Here is a 27,076-nt window from a genome sequence, read left to right as displayed (position 1 = left end):
AATCTGAGCACGCTGAGATGAAGATTTGTGCAGCTTGGATACGATTTCAATGTGTCACGCGTGGCGACGGTAGACCTCCATGTTGGAAACTTTCATCAAAGCTTCATTTCATGTTTGTCTTGTCTTTCACTTGGGAGAGGCTGCTGACAGAGGTGAATATCTTTTCAATCTTAAAGCTTTAAGTTCTCTGCAAGGTTAAATGGATCCGCCCTGGAATTAAATGGCTTTTTCCTTGGCTACACTCCTTAAAGGTCAGTAGAAATTGTCCCTGTGGTTGCATAATCTTGCTTGGACTTTACAGAGAACATCAGGGGCCACAACATTAGGTACGCCTGCAAAAACTAATCAGGCGGCGCCCCTATTTTTGCTTTTTCGACACTATTTCTGCTTTGGAAAATAAAAATGTGACAGTTTGTATGTTGGTAAATCTATCACAAATTATTTATTCAATCATTTTTGTTTAGCTTCATCAATTTTAATTACTAGCCAGGACAGAGAGAATGATGCCTACATGACAATAAAATATGTGGTTACGCTTCATCACTGAAAAAAGTCTCATGGTAAGTTCAGATACATGCTCCTCAAAAAGTAATGTGGTGTGCCCCAAGGTTCAATTTTAGGCCCTTTTGTGTTTAACTTATATCTGCACTCTCTTGGTGGTATCATTAGGAGGCACAGAATGAATCAACTGAAGTTTTAATCATCGGTCCCGAGGACCAGAGATTGATTTTAAAAAAAAATTGCTGAGCAAAATTAGACTTGGACGTAACAGTCAAAAGCAATCATGTTACTCTATTTTTACATCCAGCATGGAAAGCAGACCCATGTGCCATTTTGAAACATTCAAACAGAACGGCCAATAGCTGAGAATACATCATGTCAGCCCAAGTCATGCGTCTGCACACAGAATAATAATTGTCTTTTTGCGAATAAACAACTGACAACGGCGAAAGAACAAGCGAGCCACAAATAAGACTAGTTGCTTCTCATTGTTATTGTTTATTGCTACAAAGCTGACAAGATGAATATTTTATTTCCTTCTCCAGGGAGCCATTCATTTCCTCCACCCCAAAATAACACACATACAGTGATACACACACACATAATTGATTTGTTTGTGATGTTACCAATCACTACTTTTCGAAAAAAATAACCACAGCCTCAAAAATTAAAGTGCCTCGGCATTCTGTCTCATTCACGCACGCACTCGGGCACACAGGTACACGCTCATCCATCAGTCGAGCCTCCTCCCTCGCTCTTGTGAGTGACAGATGACTTGTCACAGAGCTAAACGGGAGAATATTTTACTGCAGATTGAAAGAGGAGGAAAAAGGAGAGACGGGGAAAGGGAAAAAAGAGAGAGAAATTGCTCCATTACGCTACAAAGGTAAATCATTCCGTGTGCTGGAGATCACAGGATGGCGGTGAAATTGACACACACGCGCACACACACCTAAGTGTCCACACGGGGACACGTGATGAATCCTCTGCATCACACTTTAGCTGCGGCGTGGACAAAAGTATTGGGACTCACCTACTTGTCCAATTTAACTTATTCACTGTCGTTGATGGCTATAGATGTCAAATATCCATTAAGACAGGGGTGTCAAACTTATTTTTGTCGCGGGTCGCATCATAGTCATAGTTTGATTCATAGGGAAATTAAAATTGTCAACCCAAATAAATGTATGAACGTCTCATATTGTATATATAGTATAGGCTACACAACAAACTGATGAATAACTAGTTTTCAAAACAGAGACTAATAAAAACTGTTCAAATATTTTAAAATAAAAAATCAAATCAAATATTTAAAAATAAAAATTAATGGTCATAAAAATTGCTAACAATATCTCTATTTTCTTAAAAGTGAAAACAATTAGAAATGTTGGTTATCATCATGAATTCGATGTACAATTTGTCTTTGCAGGCCACCTAAAATGATGTGGCAGACAGTATCTGGCCCCCGGGCCTTGACTTTGACACCTGTGCTTTAAGACAATCTTCATTCTTTGGTCATAAAACTACCATTTAATTCAAACACAGCTTTCAACTTGCACAAACCTACTAACAGATAACCAATTAAAAAAATAACAATACAGCTTCTAAGCTACTTTGTGCATGAATCACAACAAGCAGTGAAATAATCCATGAAACATGTATGTGCCAGTATTTTCACCTACGTATTGTGTACACACGCTAACGTACGTCGTCCCTGAGTTCAACCATGAGAAGAAATTGAGTTGCTGGATCAATGTTGGCCGGTGGTGATTAGCCTTAATTGAAGAAAAAGAGCTCTGGGAACAAAGAGGCACGATGACCTTTTCTCTGTCTGTGCTAATAAGACACATTCACATAATTCACATCTTACCGAGCACCATTGTCAAAGCACATCAAAGCTATGCAAATGGTTGTCACGGGGAGGAAAAACAAGCCCTGCGGACGATTGACTATCCGTTGCTATGTTTATGCGAGCGAATGGCAATTTTCACTCTCCTGCCGCTTGCGTGTTGATTATTCTATCAGACAAAAGGAGGTCAGTGGCAGATGAAAAGATTGGCAGCATTGTGCTACTGTGGAATGGAATGGTCTGCCTCTCTTATTCGCTTCTCTCTCTGACTGAGTCAAATAGCACTTGTCAGCAGAGGGCTGTTTGGCCTGACATGAGATAAGAACGGACCAACTGGACAGTTATGTGCGAGTCCTCACTTTAGCCGGACGGAATGAAGAAGACAGAAATGTACAGGTAGTGCACGGCCCCGCGGGCGACGCTTTATCCTGGTAGAACACAACGGGAGTCGACAGTAAACAGGAAGATGATTACCAACGTCGAAGATCTGCTTGTCTTGACGCATTCGTGCGTAGTACGCTCAAAATGAACCCGGGCTGCTGAAAGGCGCTTACTCGGCAGGTTTTGTCATGTGGAAGCTCAACGAAGACACAATGCCTTGCTGAAATTTTGCAATTCACACATTCAGTTGTTTCTGTCATCCATTCATTGGTTTTCTATTGAGCCTGCGTGTATTAGTGTCCCGGGTGAGCTGGGGTTTATCATAGTCTCTTCTGGGACCAAATTGTCATTATTAACTGTATTGTGAAAGGGGATGGAAGAGAAGTAGTCTTGAATTGAAGAGCGTTGAACACACCATTTTTCATTTTTGTCATTCAAATGGGAAGTAATTGCGCAGCCGGTATAAATAGCCCCGCCTCCAGTTGAATATAAAAACGAGTGCCTCCATTTGTAATTCAGGTATCTATTTGAAGGAAAAAGAAGGAAAACCTAAAATGCAAAAAAAATATCGATAAAACTGTGAAACCTGACTGTAGTTTCAAGTTGTAATATCAACAATCACCACTAGATGGCTAACATTTTTAGTTACACTGCTAAACTGCCCTGTAGTATGCTATCAGGAGGGTCAGAATTACGCAAAAACAATGCTACGAAATGTTTGCTCACTAAAAATAGCTCATATAAAATTCAATGCCATATTTAGCGGTCAATTTGTCCTCTTAAAGTGCAATCAGCAAAACTCCATCCAAATAACCTCCTGAAAAATGAAGGTGGCCAGTTCCAGATGTGACAATAGAAGGATGATTGTCAGCAATTCCATGCTCCTCTGGGATTTCAGAGGAAGTTGCATGCGTGAAAAGGGCAGTGTGAAAAGTAGTAATATGATTAGGAGAAGCAAAGCCGCGGGGGTGAACGTCTGCGTTGCGGGCTGTCGTTCCCTGCTGGGCCGAGAGCTCCAAGCAATCATGCTGATGTCAGGAATCACGGCAGATGAAATATGGCCATTGATTATGAAAGGCGATGTGTGTCCTTGACTTAATTAGAACATTATGTCCATATTGGGCCTGTTCTTACATAAATATTCTCTGAAAATATGCGGGTTTGTTAAACAAGCATTGGTCATTTCATTTTAAAATAATAATAACCCGAAACATAAAAAGTGGTTTTGTGCTATTTTGCATTCTGTCGTTCAATGTTATTATCCCGTCCAATGGTCCAATAATACTCCATCACAAAGAATTATGCAGGACACCTTGGATTATTCTTTTTTTTTCTCTTTTCCAAAGCAAGTGCACTTTTCTGGCAAGTTGCCCTGATTTGATAGATTCACCTAATTCATTTCAGAGGTTGATGAATCTTTTTTTTTCTGCCTTGCCAAATGAACAAAGTCAGGAGATTTGCAGAGAGCCACGTTAAAAACTGACATCTCTGATTTGATTTACTGACACACACCCGTTTGATTTAATGCACTAATGTGCCATGCTCTGCGTGGATCTCTGACCACACCCATCACTAGATGCATATGAAGCTCGGCTTGATTCTTTTGTTCAAATTCTCTTGAAAATGGTCTGATATGATAACACCGCCCACGTGATGCATTTCACTTTAGGTTGAATCTCTGCATCTGAATGAACGCACTCCACGTGCAAGAGCAATCCTCTCGCATACTACTGGAAGCTTCCTTTGCAACAGTTCTTAGATATATTCGATTGAGTCCAGACGCTGACTGAGCGGCGATGTTCAATACTTGGCCGGTTTGGACAAAGAAGGAGTGCTGAGTGCTGTACTAGCCCTGTGTGAGGCTAAAGAGAGCGACGTTGCTAAGAGAATTTTAAAAGACACGACAGAAGCGGTTGTTGGCCTTTTACCTTTAATTTCCTTTAGGGGGACAAAAGAACAAGGCTGTAAAGTACAGCGGCTCTTACATCTAATAATGTCGCAAATGGTGCCCGAGAGAGACTTCAACAGCCAAAGGATAAAAAAAAAAAAGTTTGTTCCCCTAACAAGGCTGGTTTTACATTATGGCTACTTTGCTGGAATCCATCCATCCATCCATCCATCCATCCATCCATCCATCCATCCATCCATCCATCCATCCATCCATCCATCCATCCATCCATCCATCCACCCACCCACCCGAAATGTCAATAAATATCTATCAGACGCATATGCAGAGTAAAGCCAACGATCAAATACAAGCATCAATAAAAGGAAAGTGTGCTTTAAATAAAACATATTTACTTACAAGCCAAGAAGAAAACATGCAAAGAAGCATCAATGCATGACCACCCACAGGGTGCACCCATAAATTTACATCACAAACAAATCACATAAATAAAACGTATTGATTAATGATATGTTGTGCAAGCATGCTTATTTATCAGGAGACCGTCTCGGCTTCACTCCAACATACACGCACGTATCTCCCACTGCATCTCTTTAACCTCACAATGGTCCAAGGCTCCTTCAAAACAAAAACCCGTCGAAGGTAGCGACTCATTAGAAATGCACGAGGCAGAGGCTGAACTGATGAGATTCTCCAGAAATTGGTTCCTGATTTAATCAGATGGGCACCTTGTAGAAATAGAAAGCACTCATGCAAATTTAAACTGCCTTCCACCAGGTTAAAACCGACGCTGCATTTGCTCCCCCTGTTGTCTATTTGCCCCCCCCCCCCCCCCCGTCCCACCTTTTGCAGACTTTGAATTGAACACACACACGCACACACAGCGATTATCACCTAAGGTACGTACGCCTGCTTGCGGCTGTTCCCACAGGGAAGCAGGCTGTACAGCTTTCCCACTCTCATTTTTCATTGTCTGCTTATGATGCCCCATGTGTGCACTGACTTTCATTTAACCCCTCGCAACACATGCACACTCGTGAAGCCTTTACCGTCACGCCGTCGACTAACAAAGCATACCCGGCGGAAACACTTTATTCACAACCACAATCCTCTTTTATTTACTGTCAGGTTTTTTTTTTTTTTTTTTTTTTACAATTATGATTCATGTTTACACGTCACCTTCAATTTGGTTGTAACTATTAGAAAGACAATCGAAATATTCTTCACGTGCGCCCTCACGTGTTGAAGTCACAAGCTTGTTATGATGCTCTGCTAAGATAATCGCATCTAACATTCGTTTTTGACGAGCACAACAAATAGGAGAGCTTCTCCAGGGCCGGCAGGGGTGTATCCTTTGCTCAAGGACACTACGAGGGGGGGGGACTCGAGTTCCTTCTGCTTGAAGGTCATCTCGCGTGTGTACACAGTTAGGTACCGAAAGCAAACAAACAAAATGCCAGGCGCGGGAAGCTGCACTTTGTCAGGAGTCTGAAGAAAATATTTAGATAGTGCAGACCCAGCACTTCGATTTACTCAGGCGCTTTCTATCTTACGCTGCTTGCTCGACTTGAAAAAAAAGACATAAACATAATCTTGAATGAGAAATTTTCAAATGTCATTCTCAAAATCATGCTAATATGGAATTGAGGAGACATTTTTGTCTTGTGGCTAAACTGACCTTCAAAGTCATCGAGTCTAGTTGGTGGACACTTTCCGCTTTTACGTGAACAATCTTGTCGGGATAGATTAAGTGCGTCTTCTTCCTCTGTGGGTTTCCTTATCTGGAGCTGGACTTAATTACCTTGCTTTAATTTTACATCTTCTAAAATGACCCCACATGACGATGACGTAAGGTTGTTTTAATTAAATGAAGGTGTCACTTATCGCGAGGGATCGCCAACAGTTATACGGCGATGGATGCGGCCACCAACAGAGGAACGATGTTATCTTCATGTCATATGTGGTGGAGCAGCAGCGATGAAGAAGATTATGAACAGGCCCATTAGATAAAGCAGACATGTCCACTTAGTCACATGTAATCGGATGAGTTTCGTAATGCCGCTATGTGTTCCTTATTGTGTGAGTAAAACAAAACGGAAGGCCTCAGGGTGGGCGGGATTGGAAAGTCATAAGAACACGAGAAAGACAAAACAGGTAAAGCAAAAAATAGTCTGGTCCTATTCCCAAAGTTAGCAACAATGGCAGGCTTGTTTATGTTAGTTATATAACAATATTTTTAGAGTGTCCAGAGGCTTCCTGTGCAGTGCCGCCTGACCACATTTAATGGGAGAAGTGTCAGCGAAGCCATTATAGCAGCGGGAGAACGCACAGTCCCATTACATATGGCTGCTGGCTGCTAATGTGTATTAGCAGGACACAGAGGGAGCAAGGTGAAAAAACAAAAAGGGATTTTGCACTAGATGGCTAAGTAGGACAATGGTGGGAGGGAGTGTGGCACACGGAGACACGGTTGGGGACGGACACTGATTCTGACGCTAGCTTATTTTTCCACGGAAGTCACACTGGGCAGAAGTGGTTACGCCCACTAAATGGTACAAATGAAAATAACAAGAGTGTCGCAGAGAGTACGAGATACTCTTGAGGAAAAATGCTTTATTACTAAATGCTACTTGTCTATCTGTGATCTTGTTCAGGTTTCTCCGCCATGTTTGAAATATCTCAGTAGGAATCGTAGTTCCATAGGGTTTTTGTTATTGTACCAGAATTAAGCCTTTGAGGATTTAAAAACAAAACTGCACTTAAGGATATATAGTTATATTTATAATATTGAAAGAATTCTGAAATGATGGGATTTTAGGGTGAAGTGTCATGTCAGTCAAAGATTTTTTTTTGAAAAGAAGGCAATAAAAATCCAAATCATGTATTGAAGCAAAAAAAAGAAAAAAAGGTTCAGGATGAAAAAGTTGAATACTTTAAACTGGCAGTCCTGATCCAAAGGTCATATAAAATACTTGAAATCTCTGATGGATGAAAGAAATCATGCAAGCATTTGAGAACTTTAACAGACTGCACAAGGAATGGGAAAGAAAAAAAAAAGGAAAGATGCCAGCAAGAAAAGTTTGGAGGTTGCCATCCTCACACATGCATACTAATATATGCAAAAAGTCACGTGACTTCATTCAGTCCCTCACCTCTGTTATCCCTTCAAATAAAAAATTAGGGCTTTGAAGAGAAACAATAACAGAAAGCAAAGCTAAAAGGAATCCGCCGAGTCAATATCAGGACTTATGACATCCTGTCAGGCATTGCAAATAAGAAATTAGTTGAAGGAAAAAAAGGCAATGTCACTCATCAATAATGTGCCTAAATTGTATGTTGACTGAGGGCTCCTCTTGAGCAAACAAAGCAATCTAAATGATCAAAAACAAGACAGCCGGCTTGTCTCAAAGCAACCGGTTGCATCAGGGTGACAGACAGTATTTTCCACTGCTTAATAATTTAGGGAGGATTGAGAGCTGCTCTTTGCAAGCAAGCCAGTCAGCTTGTTGTGTTTGTGCTTGTCAGCTGCAATTTCCAAACAGTGTTTTTTTGAGCACAAGGGGCACCTTGCCCAGCCAAGAAATCCCAAATGCTCTTTAAAAAAAAAAAGAAAAATACAGAAGAGCGCATCTTACTGCCAAACACATTAGCTCTCGTTCTTTATTTAAGCCTTTGTAGCACAGATCTGTGGGCCTTGACTCAAACGAGGACGGCTCATTGGCCAAGTTTTGCCTCTCGAGGAGACTCCTCCACTTGGTCTTTGACAGCCCCCCTTTGAACCCTGGAGAAACCTGGTGATAAAATGGATTGATGAGTGGGCAATCTCAGTCTGGCAGATGCTGCTCTGGCCAGGAAAGCTGGGATGTTGCCAAAGGGAGTGAAGACTTCATACAAAAAAAAAAAAAAAAAAAAAAAAAAAAAAAAATGGATTTACCACACTGACATCGGTTTTAAACGGTCAAAACAATCCCAGGAAAAAATTTCAGAGGTCATTAGAATGACTTGTAAAATTAATGTGAGTATTCTGACATGCAATGAACCTTTGAGTCATTTTAATCTGCTATTCCAAATGAGTTCCGGCTTGATGGTTTTCTGTTCTTTCCTGTTTCCTGCTCTTTAAATTTTGTTCTCCCACTTAGACGCGTTGTAATGGTCTTCACTATCGGTGCAGTGTGAGACCTCAGGGGATGTGACACCATCTCAGAGAAGATGGAGAGCATGCAAAGTGCCTCTGGAGCAGTCAATGGCTTCATACATGTGATTTTGAAATATTTGTTCTGCTATCTTAGTACAAAACGGAACTCCGTGGCATCGTATCTTATTACCAGCGCAAAAAAAAGATAGTGCTGCGGCGCCCATTGATTAACATAAGGTGAGATTAAACACTGACTTGAATCCTGCTTGGTGCACATTCACATCATCAACTACTCCATCACTCAGGTTTATATATATTTTTTTTTTTTCCCGCCGTGTTGACATTCATGGCCCTCAAAGTAAGCGAGGAAGCTTTGTGGCTGATTGCGGCGATATGACAGCTGATAATTGAGGAAGTGGAAAACACATGAGTAGATTGGACGGCATTGTTCGCTAAATGACAAGATCTGTCTTCCTCTTCGCCTCCTTAATTATCCTCCCCGTTTATAATTACACGTGTGAAGGTCCCGAGGACAATCGCTGTTGTGTTGCGCTGTCTCCTCGCCGGAGTCAGACGAGATAGGCAGCGAGATGTCGCAGAGGCCGAGACCGCTTGTTAATGAAAGTTACCGTTTGTTGTTCAAGATCAAGGCATTTATTATACTCAAACGATGCACTTGAGTAACAGAGCTCACCGTTGGGAAAGACTTGGATTGAAAATGGACAAAAAAATTAAAACAATGATGCTTTGTGTCGGAAAAACAAACCATTTGTAGCACGGTTAGCATGAGTGAGCTGTTACTTTTCTCAAGACAAACTTGATTTCATAAATACCGAACCGAGCGTATGGACAGCAAGGCAATGATGTCAGCGCGTGTTGAAAAATGGTAGCACTTAGTAACAATCCAATCAGTTATTTACTTGCAAATAGTCCAGCACCAAACTGCCAAATCCAGGCCATCAGTCACAACGACACACCCGAGCAAACAACAGTAATGGCCAGCGAGGGCCTTCGGTATTTATTCGCTGGCATGTGTCTGTTGGCCGTGCTAATAAGACACATTTTAATTGAAAAGACAGCAAGAAAATAGCCACTGCAGCAAATTGGCGCAAAACTAAAGACTCCAAGATACAGTGAGTCAGTTCGATTGCGAGCGTGCAACAAGTCATAAACACAAGAAGATACATTTACCTGGATTTGTTTGTTGTGTCAAAATCAACGAATGAATTAGAAAAGAAATAGAAACAATAATGCTCATGAGCAATATATAGTTTTGTTTCTTTGTAATTGTCATATTTATTTCTAAGCACACACTTATTTAAAAAAAAATTGTATAAATTAATCTGCCTGGAACAAATTTATTGCATTTGCACTCATTTCAATGGGAAACATTAGCTTGGTTTACTAACAGGCTCATAAAAAGTCTGCTGTAAACTAAAAAACATAAATAAAGAAATAATGTTCAGGTTACAGGAGAACAGAACAATTCTTTTCTATCTCACAAAATCATGGAATTTGAACAGGGGTGTGTAGACTTTTTATATCCACTGTATGAATTACCGTCAATACTACAAGGCAATATGATCCAAACACTTATCGGAGACTGTTATTAGGAACCGCCAGCGACCTGCGGGCCCTCGGGTCGCCTTGTAATTCCATCTTAATGAAGGCGATGAATAAATGATTGGAAACATTCTGCATTTAGGAGTCTTATCCGCCATCAGCAACTCTCTGCGGGGCCGCAGGGAACCACAGGGGAGGCCCCTTTCCCGCTCCTTCTCTATCCTTTAACCTCCAATTTTGCAATTTTTCTTTCTCACATTCCACCTCTCGCCCCTCCCTCCCTCCCTCCCTCCCTTCTGCGCCGTTTCGTTATTGGCAGATAGCAAAAACCGCCATCAGTCAGACTGAGTCATCCCACCGTGGGTGTTTACATGATGTTATTTTAATGCATGCTCATTTTGACAACTTTTTATTTTTCTATGATGCTGATTGTTATTTCACCATTATTGCCCTCCCCCACCCCTCCTTGTCCTTCTTATTCTTCTTCTTCCCAGTGATTTCAGTCAAGGTGGGGGTAAAAATGTAACTCTGAGAGATCCGGCAATCTCACTCTATGGACCAGCAAACAAAGATGACAGTAATAAAAAGAAGAGCCAATTGCTTTTTCATTTCATTTCCACGGGGAAATCAGGTGGAGGGAGGAATAAAGGCACTATAATAATAAAGTTTAAGAAAAAAAGGGCCTATGGCTTTCCATTCCCTTAGCAAAGCACAAGTAACAGCCACCGCGGACAACGTATCGCTCAGGGTCGTCGTCCGCATTATGGCAACCAAGCCAAGAGGCTATGAAGCAAGCGGCGGGAACTTTACGAGGAAAAACATAAAGTCCCGAGCTCGGGGTGGACCGAGTGCCATTAAACACAGCATGGATAAAAGTGACAATATGGTCGAAGGAAATCAAACATTTTCCTTCACTCAACCCTCTTGGAACATGAACGTCACAACATTTTTTTTTTATTGTGTACATGCACTGAGAGCAAGGTGAGAAATCATTTTTGGTTGAAATTTGCAGATTTGAGAGAAATATTGATTTTGGTTGACAGGGAGGCGAGCACGGTTTGCATTCGCCACAATTAAAGTGTATCAAGCTTGGGAATAATGTGAGTTGCCTGATAATTGCAATGCTATGGCTTCCATGAAGCTAACACATGGTGGAAAGCAAAAAGTCGGTCCAATTACTAAACTATATTGAACACAAAGAGAGAGAGAGAGAGAAAAAAACAAGAATAGCAATCATGCTGATAACCATGGTCAATGTTTTAGTAATTATAAAGTTGCGTATGTTTTCTAGCACAAGTAATTCCTTAAACCTTTTTTTTTTTTTTTACTCGTAGATCAGTTCGAATCATTTTAGAGTGGTTTGCTATGTGCCTGGTTTTTTTTTTTTTTTTTTTGAACAGCCTTGTACAAGGTAGCCTGAATAAATAATAATTGAGTACAAGTACTTTATCTTCTGTACTAACAAATCAAAAGTAAGGTATTAATGCTGAAGATTATTTATGTAATTTAGATGTACATAATATAAACATATGAGTATTTTTAAAAATATCAAAAATAAATTTAAAATCGATTTAAAGTGTTTATAATATGCTTTAGTGTAACAAAAATTTGCCCATTCGCTGCTAAGACAAAAATGTTGTTAAACAGTCAAAATTATGAGTTCAAGTTGTTTATCCTGCAATAAATGTCAAATCAATCGATCGGTAATCCTATCACCTTTTGTATGTTTTTCACAATGTACCAATTAAGTCCAAATTGGGGTAGATTGGCTCTGTAAAAACTAAACTCCAAATAACACCACAGTCAAGTGTAATCAATTCCAATCAAAGCAAACTGTTAGAATGCAGTCTCAAAGTAAACTTCACAATGAAGACATGGAGAAAAATAAGATCTGTCTAAAAATGCCCTAAAATGACAGACGCTTTATGACCCTACCAAAGCGAGATGTTTATGCTTTTCTCATTTTTTTTTTTTTTTTCATGGCATTATTCTATGCAGCGAGCGCCATCATTATGATGCTCATTAGCATGGCATATAGTCCAACCATCTATGCATGAACATCACGCTTAATGGGCCACAATAAAGACACCACTTTCTTTGTTTTATGGCTCCGTTTTCTAATGGCCTACTTGGCTTTCTTGCCTGCGCTCTCCAAGGAGCCATCCAGATCTCTTTAAAACCTGTGATATTTTCAACACGCGCTTTCCTCCAGGCCCACGTTTTGCCTCCATTCATTCCAGCCCTCGTTCTAGGCCTCCCCCCCTCCCCTCTCCCAGGCAGCCGGGGTCCGCCCGCCCGCCCGCCCGCGGTACCCCGGGGCCCTTCCTATGCCTTTAGTTTCATTAGCGGGCCCCAGATGCTTGGCGGCTTAGGAAATTACGAAGGGCCGAAGCCAAGCGCCTCCAGATGGGACCCATCTATATTCAGATGAGCTGTTTCCTCATATTCCGAACAATCCCACCTCGATGTCCTACAGTGTCGTCAACAAACATGCTGACAAACACAAACACAAGTGAGAACAAACAGATGCACGCGTTCGCACTGGAAGTCACGTGCACGTGTCATGCACGCACAATGCGGGCCTCCCGGGCACACACACACACACACACACACACACACACACACACACACACACACACACACACACACACACACACATGCAGTATGCACACACACACACACACACACAGCTTGGAGGAAAAGTGTTTTAGTCGGCGCACTGCAGTTTGAGCTGTCGGCTTAAGCTTTTATAGCTTTTATCTCGTTTTGTTTTGTGGACATCGAAGCAGGAGATTTAGAAAATGGCCATTTTACACTCGCATGTGGAGAATTGAACAGCGGGCACTTAGATGATTTGAATCAGTAGAAGCAATTTGTCGTAGCGTGCGCATCAACTAAGAAAAGGTTACGGCCGGCCATTTTGACACGATTACAGCGTAATGGTGATGAGTATACAACAATTTGAGTGGTTATCATTTTAACCAATTCAATCAAAATATTGTTTTTGAAATGACACCTGTTCCCTTACGCGCAAATCATATTTGTTTTTTTTCCTTTTTGATTATTATTTTTCTTTCATTAACAGAGGTCTACCGACATTTTTTTGCATCTGATTGGTGATCCCCAAACTTTTAAGAATTCCATTGATAGCCTTAAATCTATTTACAAGCCCGAATGGTATGACGAGGGTGGGAGAATTTTTAATAAAACATGTTATGGATTCTATTAGCGAGTGCTAATAAAGGGGCTTGAGGATATATTTACAGGACTTGGACATGCTGTTGTATTATTGCGTTGGCACAACAAAACATCCCACTTCAGCGGGTGGAACGGATATATACTGAAGATATCAGTCCCACATAGCGTCCTAATATGTCCCATAAACGCCTGCCAGCATGGCTTTGCAAAATCTCAACCCATAAGACATAAATTGGAGTCGCGGGGGGGTCAGCTATCCGTTGTGCAATAAGCGTTCGGTCACCTACAAGCTAGCATCACTTTATGGCGATTCCAGACAGCAGGATAGGACGGCTAAGCATATGTAAATCCTTCACAAAGTAAAGGAAATAATGTCGAGAGAGGAATACGTGTTTTCCAGCCTCCTGGGACTTAACTGGCTTTATAGCCACAAAGCATTTTATTAAGCACGCGGGATCAGGTTGTGGAATCAAAGCGGTGATCATGAGGTCTTTGGACTACAATACTCAAAGCAGCCGCTGACTAACAGTACAGTAATCAGGGGACTGTTGGCTGCGGAAAAAAAAACGGCAACGCCTCACCTAGTTCATTATAAGATGACACAAGCAATTTGTAGCTCTGCCTGCCGCAATCTAGCAAATCTGCCCCGACAAAAGCATTTAGATTAGAGCGCTTTCAGGGAGGACTGTGCTGACACACGTAGCCGGCCGGCCTGTAAAGGGGAAATGAAGTGCCTTTTTAATTCTCCTCCAGGCAAACATAAAAATGTCCAGGTAAGTCATTTGGGGGCTGAATGGAGAGCTGGAAGTTGGTCGCCGCACCTCCATCACCGCCTTTTATTTCGTGTCGCACAATGTTGTTCACCTCACACACACGTACACTCACTCACGCGCAAGCTAACGCGCTAAACCATCCCGGTGCTCATCGAGGAGATTATTAATCTATTTGTTACATTTTGTCCCATTATTTCTTCCACATAATCCTCTGTCACTTCCTCTGGCAGCCTGCTAATGAGTTTTTGTGAACAAGGGAGCTGTTGATTAAGATTAACACATCTCCATTTTCTTCATTCTCCTCAGTTTTCTTGGACCCCCGCCCCTCTCTTCCGTTCATTTAATAGTAAAGAATATTGGCTTAGGTAAAATAAAGACGAAAAAGATGAAAAAGAGAGGCAGTCATCTTAAAACACTTTTGTGACCACTTATCTTACAAGTCGTTCAAAATAATAGGAGAGATTTTTAGAAAACAGTCCAGTAGTATGAAAAGGCACGTTAGCATTTTGCTGATAGTGTAATATTTTCTCGAATCATCCCTTTTTGGGTCAAGTATGTAAAAACACACGAGGAATTTGTCTTCAGTTGTTTGCGCGTATTACTGTAACAAGTAACTATAACTAAAAGAACATTAAATATGTAATGCATAAGTGGTACAGAGAGTCCATGTTGGAGCTTGAGTATTTGTACCGAATTGCGGGTTAGAACGAATGTGTGTATAGTCTTGGCATTTGTTTTGCTGCACCTCACATATTTATTTAGCCAACACCTGGGAAAGACAAATGAGGAAGGAGGGAAATATGTGATAATGAACAATTTCTATATCAAGATTAATTGGAGCCAATTCAATTCAAAGACAACAGAGGGGGATTTATCAATTACTGAAAATAAACAGAAATAAATTGGTTTGTATTAAAGAGACACACATGGCCAGTAATGTTCGTTATTCCAGAACAGCCAAGTTTTTTATTTATTTTTATTTTTATTGTCTTGTGTCAGTGGGCAGTTATATAACCGTGTTTGCTGCACGGAGCACGAGAGGTCAAAGGTCGGGATGGCAGAAGCAAAGGCTACCGGAGACGACCGCAAACGTTCCCGGGCAGCTAAATGGGTCACTTGATGTGTTTATGAAGCGGATCTGTTTGGAAATGAATCGTTAGTCTCGGTTTTCATGCTCAAATTAGCCGAGTCGGTCCCTGTCCTGTTTGCCCTTAATTAACAAGCGCTCAATTCCCCTATTAATTAGCACAAGCTATTAGCTATTTTACATCACTCTTCATTTGCTCACAATTAAAATGTCTATTATTAAAAGGCATGCCACGTGGTTAATTGTGTGAGTGGCTCTGTGGCAAGATAGGGGGGGGGGAGGAGAGAGAGCGCCAGTAGGAAGCAGCGCTCCATCTCAAGAACAGAACTCGGCGCCCCGACGCTGTCACGTACTAAATACATTCGCACCCAGATGAGCGAGCACGGCGCTTCCGTAGGAGGACGGAGGTGGAGATATCATCAGCCCAATAAATGGCTATTAGCACTTGTGACAAGGAGCATAGATTTCAAGCTGTAGGACACAAGTTGATGCTATGGTCCAAGTAATATATGTTCCCTTGGGGCTAATTAATCCATACAGTACCTGCAAGTTAATTAAAACAGTTATTGTAATAAATCATGTTACATTCCAGCGCCACAATGATTTACCTTCACTACCCCTTTTGTCAATAATCTGATTGAACCAGACGGACATTGAAATACTTTCAGCAGAAACAACTCGGGTAAGTACAAAAAAAGTGCCTCGGGGGGGTTTCTTGAAAGACGCTGCAGAAACCCAACATTGGTAATATTGGTCTCAGGTGTCTCCAGGATGGACAATTCAAAGAGGAGAGTGCGAGTATTCTTTTTGGTTCCTTCAACCTGCATCACCTTGCTAACCCCTCAAGCTTCTGCCAAGGCTTAACAAGTGGCAAGAAAAGCAGCAGGGCAGAGCTGCGCTGATTGACAGAACAATTACTGCAAACACGTACCCCGATGGAGAGGTAGACAGCTCCAAATAGAATTTCGCCCGGCTGTTGCGTCACACGCTTACAGGAATACTTTTGGTAGAAAAGCAAAATTGGCCCGACGGACGGACCGAATGACGGACGGACTGACTGACTGTCTCGCTGAGTGACTACGAGTGAAGCTCTTAGAAGCTTTTCGGTTGACGACTTGTAAACCAACAAAAAAAAGGATGGGAGAGGCTTTTTACCCTTGATGCAGTTTGTCTGCTACTTGGCAACCTCAAACACAGTTCATCGGCTAGCTCAGTTAGCGCTGGAGCTATTTTTAGCCTCACACCTACTGAGAATAAGGGCAAAATCGCAATGTTAACTCATTCAATGTTAAAATGAATCTTTGACGTCTATAGTCGTCTATGGCAGTGAATGTAATTCATAGATACAACATGATATTAAAGTTTCAGATAATCGGTCACCGGTTAGTGTTCGTTTTAGTCAGCTCAACATGAAGGAATATCAATATAATGTTAGAAAAAGCATTTCTTTTTTTCAGCTCGGCAAATATCACGACTGCACCCTTAAGAATAAAAATGAACGTGTCACATTCCAAAGCAACCCATTTTACGATCCAACACAAGACTAAATTGAATCGCGGCCCCCACCGTCACAGTTTGCCCTGATGTCTTCAGTCCCAACAGAGGCGAACGGAGTCACGGAGTGAGGCATCGGTCAAGGAAGGCGTGGATGAAAGGATCCGGGATAAATTCATCCACGTGTAGCTGTAATGCCCTGCGGGACTTTAATCTGTCATTTGTGCTTCCCTGAGACGCCCCATTTTAGCCAAAGCCAGCCATGCTCTGTAGCCTCAGGGAGCCAATGTTGCAGGGGCCCCGGGACATAGGGCACCTGTGCCAGGAGATAAAGGCTTCACCTCTCGGGCTTGCACTGATATGTTTTTGTTTTTTGATAGATAAAGATTGGAGGGATGGAAGGTGGGGATGGCGGAATGATCTTTTTTTTTTTTGTTGGCCTGTCTACCTGCCTGAGTAATATTACTTTCTTGTAGTTTCTGTTCACCTTCTCTGTCAAGTTCCCTGTCAGTCTTGCTCCATTTTTTTTCCCGCCTTATCGCTGCTTCCTTCTGTAAGCGCCTTTATCCTGTCCTGTGTGAATTTGGATCAAGCGCTCTCTGCACTGTTTTTTTTTTTTTAATGTTTATTTTTTTTTTAATTGAATATCAGCAACTGTCAAAGCAAGATTATTACTTTATGCTTTCTGGGTTTTGTCCAGCTCATGGAACCAATTTTGTTTTTCTTACTAGAATGAGAGTACAGTACTGTGGTTGAGTGATATGCGTATATTAATCACTTACAGATATCAAGTTTGGACCATATGAAACAGTAAAATAGCATCTTGTAAGTTTGTGACTACATCTCTAGTTTGACAGCAGAGAAACGAGCAACGCAGGAGAGCCGAGGTGCATCATGTGGCTCGTGCCGTATCACAGACAGCAGTTCATCTGTCCTGCCAATGCTATCGAGCCCATCGTTTCCGTCCATTAGCCCGCAAGCGGCGTGCGGCGGGACGGCCGGCTCGGGGGTGCTAAGGCTAGGCAGACGCGTACGGCTCAGGGTGGCAGATGCCTGGTGTTTCTGCGGATGCCCTCCATCAAGCGGTGACAGATGTCAGGGCTCCTCTCGGACGGCAACACTTCATCACACTACTGTGTTCTCCCTTCTCGCCTCGCTGAATACGGCAGGCTGCTTGGCAGACGGCGTATCGGCGCGCACCCCCGCCCGCGCACGCTTTTCTGCTTCCATCAGTCATCCGTATTATATCAGACAGCCGTCATAGCGGCAACCGATGGATCACATGCTAATTTGTGGGAGCGTTTTTGGAATGGAACTTTGGTTGTACTGGGGGTGTTAAGGAAGGTGTGATTTGTTGGGAACGCTTCCTCTGTTTTAAGTATGGATGGGGTTTTCTCGAGGTAGGTGGGGGTCAAAGAAGTCACTTACCATCTTGGCCTGCTGGTGGACTTTACGACAGGAGACATGCCGTCTCGGTAGAGGCTTTTGGTCTTGGAGAAGTTGACTACATTGAAAATGACCCTCTGCAAGACAAAACAAGGAGAACAAGTTAGGGTAGTTTGTGGCTGGAAGGAGCAACATTAACACGAAGAATAATCAGAAGTTTATTTGTGATTTTTTTTTTTTTTTGCTATTGGCCATTTGCAACATTTCTATACTTTAGTCATATTTTTTTTTATAATTCCTAATCTGAACTGTATAGAAAAAATATGTTGTTTCTATATGAGCAAAGAAGGAATTTAGACAAAAGAAGGCATCATAATTGAATAATTTTAGATGCAAATTTTGATTAAAATAAAACAGGACTTTTTTTTTGTGGGTACTCACTTCCCCAGAATTATCAGAGCGATATATTTTTATGTAAATCATTAATGTTTATCTTCCACTAATATTTCCAAGTCCATCACTTTAAATTAAATCATTTGAAACACTGCCTGTGAAGTTTGTATTGTGAATTGATGTTTTTTTTTTTTTTAATTAATTAATTAATTATTTTTTTTACAGAATCCTACACAAAAAAAAAATACAGGCGCAAACCATCACACTTAATGCTCACAAGCAATCCGCATTACAGGACGGATACAAGACTGCTTTAATGTTCAGCCGCTCATCCCATGTTGCATTAAAGAAAAAAAAAATCCTAAACAAGGCATTGGCTAATCCGAAAGAACAACAGAGCTCTCCACAGTGTCTCCTCCGACGGAATCTCTGAGCTCATCTCTCGCGGACTAACATTTCCCATCTCACAATGTTGAAAATATGGAGAGAGAAATATGCAAATCTGTTTTTATGAAAGTCAAATGAATGACGCCGGTAATACCGCACGGAGGTAAATGAATGTTATTGATGGGGCATATCAAATTACCAAGCAAGTCTAGGTGGTGAAAGTTAACTGGGTGCTACTGAAATCCTATTACAGGCTCGCCACCCTCCTCGCCCTCCCTCCCTTCCTCTCCCGCCCCGCCTAGCATCAGAGGAACGGGGATTGCGGATTGTGGCAGGCTGATTCAGACCTAGCTAAAATGACATCTAACTGATGTTGAGACTGGCAGCAGGCTCCTGTTGCAGGGAGATAAGACCATCGCTGCTGGCATTTCAATTACACTTTACTGCCCCGCACATCTGTTGCGAGAGCTACTTTTCAGCCTTTTCCCCCCTCAGGCAAATGCAGCATTACTTTGACTCCGCCGGCTTTCTTTGACTGCCTTGGCCATTCTTTATCCGCAACAAATTCAGATTGTCTTCTTCCTTTGCTTCACTCTTACCTACCGCTTGTAATCTATTTATTCGGCCTATTTAACTCGGAGGAAACCGCGTGACAGACTCGCGGGCCTACCCACCAGTGCTGAAACGCAGCCAGAGTAATATGGGAAGAAATGGTGGGAGACAAAGAGACAGTGAGATAATGGCTCAGAAGAGATGCAGAAGGGGTGGAAGACGGGAAAAGAAAGCACTTTTAATGGAAAAAGAAAATGAAGCGGGTGGGCGGATGTGGAAGACAGAGACAAGTGAGTTTAATGGCAGGCGCGTGACAAGCCCATGGCCACATTTTCATCTGGTCTGTGAAAATGTGAAAGCTTACAATCAGTTTTAACTTTGCAACTCCGCCCCCCCCCCGTGATTTTAAAAACGCAATTGTTTGCCAAGATACGTTTAGATGCGCAGCTAATTTCACATTAAATGATCTCTTGCGTTTATGGAAAATAGTATGGGGGGAAAAATAACAATGAACATCCACTGAGCATTGGCTTTCTGGATGAAAATGCTTTCTTGATGGCAGGTTATAAATATTTAATGGCATCCTTATCATTAAGAATGGATATATATCTCTATATATAGAGAGAGAGATATATAGATATATATAGACAGATATAGATATCTATCTATATATATGAAAAAAATAAATACAATAAAAATATATATATGTATATATATATATATTTTTTTTTTCATGGTGATGATTGAATGATTCAGATCATTAAAACCATACGGGCATCCAAGAGCAATTTAGACGGCGGTGCGCAAGTGTGTATTGAGTCTATATGTGCGCACACGTGTGCGACCCTGGAAGATTTAATTAGGCTGGAAGCAGTTAGGATAGATTAACATCCATGCTATCTGAGCTGTCATGTCGCTGAGGCGTGTCAAAGCCTTCCACGGACCTCATCGCTGCATAGATGGCCGACTGGAGCAGGTGACTCAAGAGCGTGCTGGCCAATACTGGCAGCAATACTATCAAATGAAAAAGTTCGAGAAAATCATACATTCTGGAAAATATAAATGAATTCATGTGAATTTAATCCATTTCTGTCAGAATTCCATTTTATTTGTAATTTTAAGCAAACCCAAGAAAACATGCTAAAAAAAAAAGTGTTTTCTTTAAGTCATTTCTATTCACGCTAAGCATGTTGAAATATTCTTTGAAAAAGCGCCTGCATAGCTAATAGAGTTGTGAAGATGGCTGCCCCCAGAGCACGGTGCTCTTTTTCCGGATAGAATTGCATTTGGAATCAAACATTGACCTTTTGATAGACATTGATCGGCACTACAAGCACATGCTAAGATATCTTGGGAGAGCGAGAGGGTTAATGTTTCAGACTAAAATGAGTTCACACATTTGATCTCTATTACTCGCATCACATTACATAGGCAGCCATCTGAGGGGAAAAGCAGCAAACAGAAATTCTACTCATGATCTCACAAAGAAAGATAAAGTTTGATTTGGCCCAATTTTAAGCACTATGCTTTGACATTGATTTATTTTTTCTCCCCGTCTTTGTTGTCAACCTCTCATAAGTCATTAATTCTTCTTGTTTACTTCTGAAATGCAAATCTTTACTAATCCATGCCGCACAATTAAGTCAGTTTGCACAGACATACTTTGAATAGTAACCAGGCTGTCTGGAAAAATATTCCTTTAAGTGAAACTGATTATTAGTTTGAAGGAAACACACAAAAAAAAAAAAAGTATTTTGGTGTGTTTGAGGTGGTTCCCCCAGGGTGGCATTTTCATCCATTCAAGCGAAGCAGCTCAGCTGTGGCTAAGCTTCTGTAACGTCTGGTGACAGTAGGCAAGGTCACAAGGTGGTGATAACAGCATGACAGGAAACACTGAGGGATGACCCAAAGCCCTGAAGGAGTGGGAGGAGGTCACAGTCTTGCATGTGTAGCCTTGGACATGTCTGTGTGGGGTGAGCGTGGGATGGGGCGGGGTCAGGGGCATGTCAGGTAGCAAGGTGGACAGACACCATCCCACTGGGAGCACACTGGTGACCTTGAGTGGATCTGCTCTACATAACCTGACAGACAGGTCACTGAGTAAAAGTCAGTGACACAGGAAGGCGCTGGTGGAATTCTTGGCTGCCATACAAGTGTAAAAAAAAAAAAAATCCACTGAGTTGTATAATTTAACCAACTAAAACCAAGCCTTGGTTTTACGTTCCATCTCAAAACGTTTATTCACCGAACAACCGGGAACTGTCAGATGCTCACTCTTCTCGTGCACTGACCAAAATAATAGTCGAAGGGTTTTTAGTGAGTTTGTTGATTGATTGTCTGAGCCAAACTCGAAAAACTTGTAGTTTAGGTTTGACATGTAGGTAATCCTGGAAGTTTTGAGACACACCTTGCAAGTTTTACCATCCTGTATTTGAATTTTTCTTCAGTGTGATTCGGTCAATCGTCATCCCCAATGACTCGGTGTGCTTTGAAGAGACAAACAGCACACCGTCTAAAGAAACAAAAGTGCGATTCGAGGTTATCGATCGACGGGGCCAGCAGCCTTTTAAATGTCAGCTTTTAATCTTCTTTGCTCTCCCTCACAAGAAAAAAAAAAGTGTGTATTTAAAACAGAGCTGTTGCGGATAATATTAGATAACACAACGGACAGTCTTATAAAAAGCTTTTGTTTGGTTTGATTTTTATTTTGTGGTCATGGAGCCCACGGAGCAAGGCAAACGTTTTGCTAACTTTATGCGAACTTTATGTTAACTTCATGCTTACTTCATGCTTACTTTATGCTACTTTATGACAACTATGGGGAAAGATTTGCCTCTTAAAAGAATGAAAGCAGCATCACAAAAATATCAGGCATGACTTAAAGATACTATGGAAGGAAGGAAACACACACACACACACACACACACACACACACACCATGACATGTTGATGAATGCACACAAAACAACGAGCGGTTGCACAAACACTGCCGCTGCAAACCTTTTTTTATGGACGCATATTTCTCAACTCACACAATCAGCAAGCTGTGAAAGCCGAGTGATAAACATGACTTCACCTCGACAAAGGTGTTTTTCTTTTTTCTTATGTGTGTGTGCGTGTTTTTGCTTTACGCCTTCATTTAATCACAAAGCCAAATACTGCACAGCCAACAGAAAGACGGTAGCACGTTAACAAGATCACAAATTAATGCAGCGATTTCATAATGACTGTGCATGCCTGCACAAAACATTGTGGTCAGCAAGGCTGCATATTGACGGATATTTGGAAACTCGTCGCTTTTTATGCAACATGCGCTTGGACGGCTCCCAGGCAATAAGAAGTCTTGCTGGTCCAAAACAGTGGCTTTTATTTGCACCTGCTGCTAACATTCACAGCCAATAACAATAAATATTAGCGGAATTGCACACTGTGGCAAAAAAAAAAAAAAGAACCCACATGCAAAAGAATTGTTCAGGTCCAAGTTTTGAAATTTTCCAAAAGATTTTCTGAAGAAAACACATTGTAATTTATTTGCCTACGTGCTTTTTGCAGAGCATATCAAATAAATGCTGATTGGATTTTGTGTTCCCTGGATGCAGTTTTAAGAGCCTCTGTAAAACAACTATCAATACCAAACGTATCAATTGTATATAATACAGTAGAATGGCCAATAAAAAAGTTTGTTTCTTATTAAGCCTGCTATATTATACATCCCTTCATTTTGGATGTTTTATTTTGGAAAAAAAAAAGTGTCATTTATTCATGTGATTTTACAGTCGTGATAAAATGAGCTATCTTTTGACAGCGATTGTAAATAACAGAACTTTGTATTTTGAATTCTGTTAAGGTTGGTGCGTCAAGTACGACCGTTAAATATTATTTACTTTGCAATACGACTTTGTCAATAGATTTAAGATTTACTTTATTTCATATGAACAGTGGTGAGTTTATTTTTACATGCATGAGAGTTACTACTGTGAAATGACTGAGAACGACAGCAACCCGTGTCCTCGTCCGTTTTCAACGTGCAACATTGAACATGTTCATTCTGCGGCGAACATCTCTTTCGAGTTATCTATTTCTCGTCTTTTTGTGTTTCGGGCTATCTCGGCGCCTACGTGGCTGGAGTTGGGCTGTGGCGCACGGTGCGGTCAGGCCTTTCCAGAGCACCGAGGTTGTCAGGAGTGATGGATGACTATCAACCTTCTGCTGTCTTCTACTATGCTCCTGGGAGATTTACAGGCTCGCCGACTACCAGGCATGAAAACCAATCTCTCTTCTTTCATTCGTCCCCACCTCCTCCCGTTCTTTTGGCTGTCTATGCCTGGCTCCTTCCTGTTTCCAATTTCAACATCTCAAATAATGCTTCCATAATGGAATGATGTGTGCAAAACAAAAGTGATATTTGTTTGTGGACAGAGGGAGAAGATTGGTTCCTCTTAAAAGGTTATTGTGCTTGTGTTGGAGGGAAACGGCATTGTCAGAGTGATGGGCGCCATCTTTGACAGCCTATCTAGCGTGTACGTATCTTCATTTTCACCTGCTCCGTTCAGGCAGCAACTATGCTATACCCTAATGGTAATTTTAGCACTTGGGAAATATGTTGTGAGAGTCTAAATATTTTTTTCCCCCACTCAAGTCATTTCAAGAAATAATCTGAATGCAGTTTCATCAAGACATCTGCCAGTGTTTGTTGCCAGGATACGTCCGTCCGTCCATCCATCCATAAAAAGAAAAAAAGAAAATAAAAATAATAAATAAATAAATAGATATTTATATATATATATGTGTATTTTCACGTGTAACACCAGACCAAAGCCACCCAACTCAACCTCTTCTTTTTTTTCCACCTATGAAAGACTCAGATAGAATAAGTCATTACAGCAAGTCATTACCGAACATCACGTCTCGAAAATTCATAACCATTGCCTATAATTGCAACCTTTCAAAAGCTGTCTTGTGAGGAATCCTGTATTTGCATTCATTTGCGACTCCAGCAAAGGAACCATGCTGACTGCTGAAATAAATACCAACTTTAATAGGCCTGACAGTACATCACGTCTAAAAAAAAAAAAAAAAAAGTTGGACGTAAATGACATGTAAATTCAATTTAGATTGCTATATAATAGTTAGTGTCTAACCTTATCAAATATTTGAATTGAGAGAAAATGAGAGTGAGAGACCTCCTCACACAGTCTGTAGGCTCTATGGGTTACTTATGTTTGTATTTTTCATACAAAACTTGGACACTGTGTGACATTTTAGAAAATAGCACCAAACTTGTGCCCCTTTTTATTGTTGTTATTTTCTTGAGCAATCTGCATTAATTAGAAAAATAACCTCGTTGCTTGGGTGCCATAGCACTGCTGGGAGCCACATGGAAAGAAAAATGAGTCATTTTGAGATGTATAATGGATTTGCGTCTGCGGGGAGAGTGGAGGATTTAAGTGTATGCGAGTGTATGTCTGTGCCAAATAAAAGGGCACACAGACAAATAGCCCCTCGCTGGTCATTCTTCTCATCCAGTCAAGAACACACCTCCAAATGAGGCCCGTCTCGTCGTCAGTCATTTCGCAGGCGGCTGTGAATATGCCGATGCGAAAAGAAGGGACGGTGCCGGGGGAGAGGAGAGCAATCAAATCATAAATAAACAGAAGCTTTGGGGGTTTTTCCCGCCACGACGATGGCTGCCATTTGACCTCGGGTTGTGTGCTGAGGCCACGGATGATAGATCTGCCCTTCTCCATCCTCCAGCTGTTCACACATCAGCAGCAGAAGTTCCAATTAAAGAGCCGGAGCGGCGGCATCTTTATCGTTACAGACACACTGGAGGCCCGAGTGTCACTTCGGGCCAAGATGAGCTGATGAAGGAGACTTGGGTGGTTAGCGAGGGGCCAGTACCGCGGGCGGTCTAGCGCCACCCACCCTCCTCACCTTTTATCTGCACGCTTGTCACAAGCCTTCACACACTGATACGGAACACTCAGAATAATTCGGAGATCCAAATCAAGGTCAAAAAAGGATAAACACCGCATGTGTGTTTTGATGTTTTACAGCCTTTATAACTTCAAAAGGATGAAAGGTTGAAGGACACGCGGGCTCAGCTCTGACAGATGTGCTGAATCAGCAGAAAGTGTTGTCATGGGTCAATGTTGAGAATATAGATGGAGGTCTATAGGGGGGCTTGACCTCAGAGCCTTGCTGGATGAGCAAAGGGCACTGTGGAATTAAATCTAGTCTGAATGTTGTGAATGGCAGATGGCCCTGAAAAAAAGCAATGACTTTTTTTTTTCCTTCTACCAGCCTCCACAATACAGCAGCCTTCTCGTATTTCGACATCACAATTAGCTGATAAAGTTTACAAGCCTCTAAAAGCATCAGTAGAACCATTTTTTTTATATTCATCTTTCGATCAGAATTAATGCTGTGTGTCGTTTTTCACTCAGGGAAATTCACAGAATAGTAACAAGCTACATTGACTTCCTTAAAGGGGAAATCAAGTCAAAAACTTTCTTGACCCCCCCCCCCCCCCCCCAACTAAACATGATATTCTTGAGGAATATGAATTGTTATCCATTTTAGGAGGCGGCCATTTTGCCATTTGCTGTCAACTGAAAATGACATCACAGTGCCTAAGGCCGAACATCACATGACTAAACCCATAAAACAAATGAGCCGTGATTGGTACCATCAATCCAACGTAACCACGACTCCGTTTTATCACTCAACGGGACCAAGCAGTAACACGAAAGGCTTTATGACCCCGCCCACACAGAAGCAAAGTTTGAAAAGTGACTTATTACGTGAAAATTCAAATGAGCCTGCAAACTGAATTTGTTCACTTTTAAACAAAGAAAGTTCTTGCAGAAGTTCACGAAAAATATATGGATTATTTTAAGACTCCATTTTAAATATACCCTTTAAACCAGCTGAGTGACTTGACCTTGAAGTTGAACAGAAAAACAAATGTGTTATAAAACAAATGGATGTAAAAAGAAACCCTTTAACAAGTCTTTCTTTGGGCTCACCGAGAAACAATTCGGGTTGCTTTGTTTGCTAAACGCAGACAACAGTCTCATCTACCGCTTCACTACACCAAACAACCCAAGCACAAGAAGATAAGGAGAAGAGAAACAACGGGATAATGGCTTGGAGTCACAGGAGAAACAATGGCTTTAGCTTTCTAATGGCTCACAACAACACCACTGTTTTCACGAGAAAATGCGTCCTCACTCTTATATGGTAGGGTAGGGGAGGGGCGGGGTCAGAAAATAGAAGAAAACAAAAGGCTAAACATGTCTATGCAATATGCAGAAAAAAATATAATGCATTTTTAAAAAGGGACTAAGGTTGGAGCATCAGGCGGAACAAAAAGTGATAGTTTTCCTTCAGTTGACTGATTACAGTCTGATAAGCATGGAAAACACCTCAACACATCATCGATTGGCAGCAAAACAGATCAATACACAAC

The 27,076-nt window shown here is 41.4% G+C and overlaps 1 protein-coding gene across 3 annotated transcripts in view; it reads right to left on the bottom strand.

Moving 5' to 3' along the window:
* Positions 1-27,076, bottom strand: part of agbl4 (AGBL carboxypeptidase 4) — a 162,244-nt gene that overhangs the window by 84,480 nt on the left and 50,688 nt on the right. For all 3 annotated transcript variants that reach the window (XM_085928077.1, XM_085928078.1, XM_085928079.1), the window contains exon 4: positions 18,316-18,410. In XM_085928077.1, coding sequence (XP_085784203.1) covers positions 18,316-18,410 — 95 coding nt within the window. The remainder of the gene's footprint in view (positions 1-18,315; positions 18,411-27,076) is intronic.

The sequence above is a fragment of the Syngnathus leptorhynchus genome, chromosome 13 (genome assembly GCF_054491065.1).
Source record: "Syngnathus leptorhynchus isolate UIUO chromosome 13, UIUO_Slep, whole genome shotgun sequence".
Lineage (NCBI taxonomy): Eukaryota > Metazoa > Chordata > Actinopteri > Syngnathiformes > Syngnathidae > Syngnathus > Syngnathus leptorhynchus.
The sequence above is the reverse complement of the archived record's forward strand: the minus strand, read 5'-3'. Positions and strand labels throughout refer to the sequence as shown.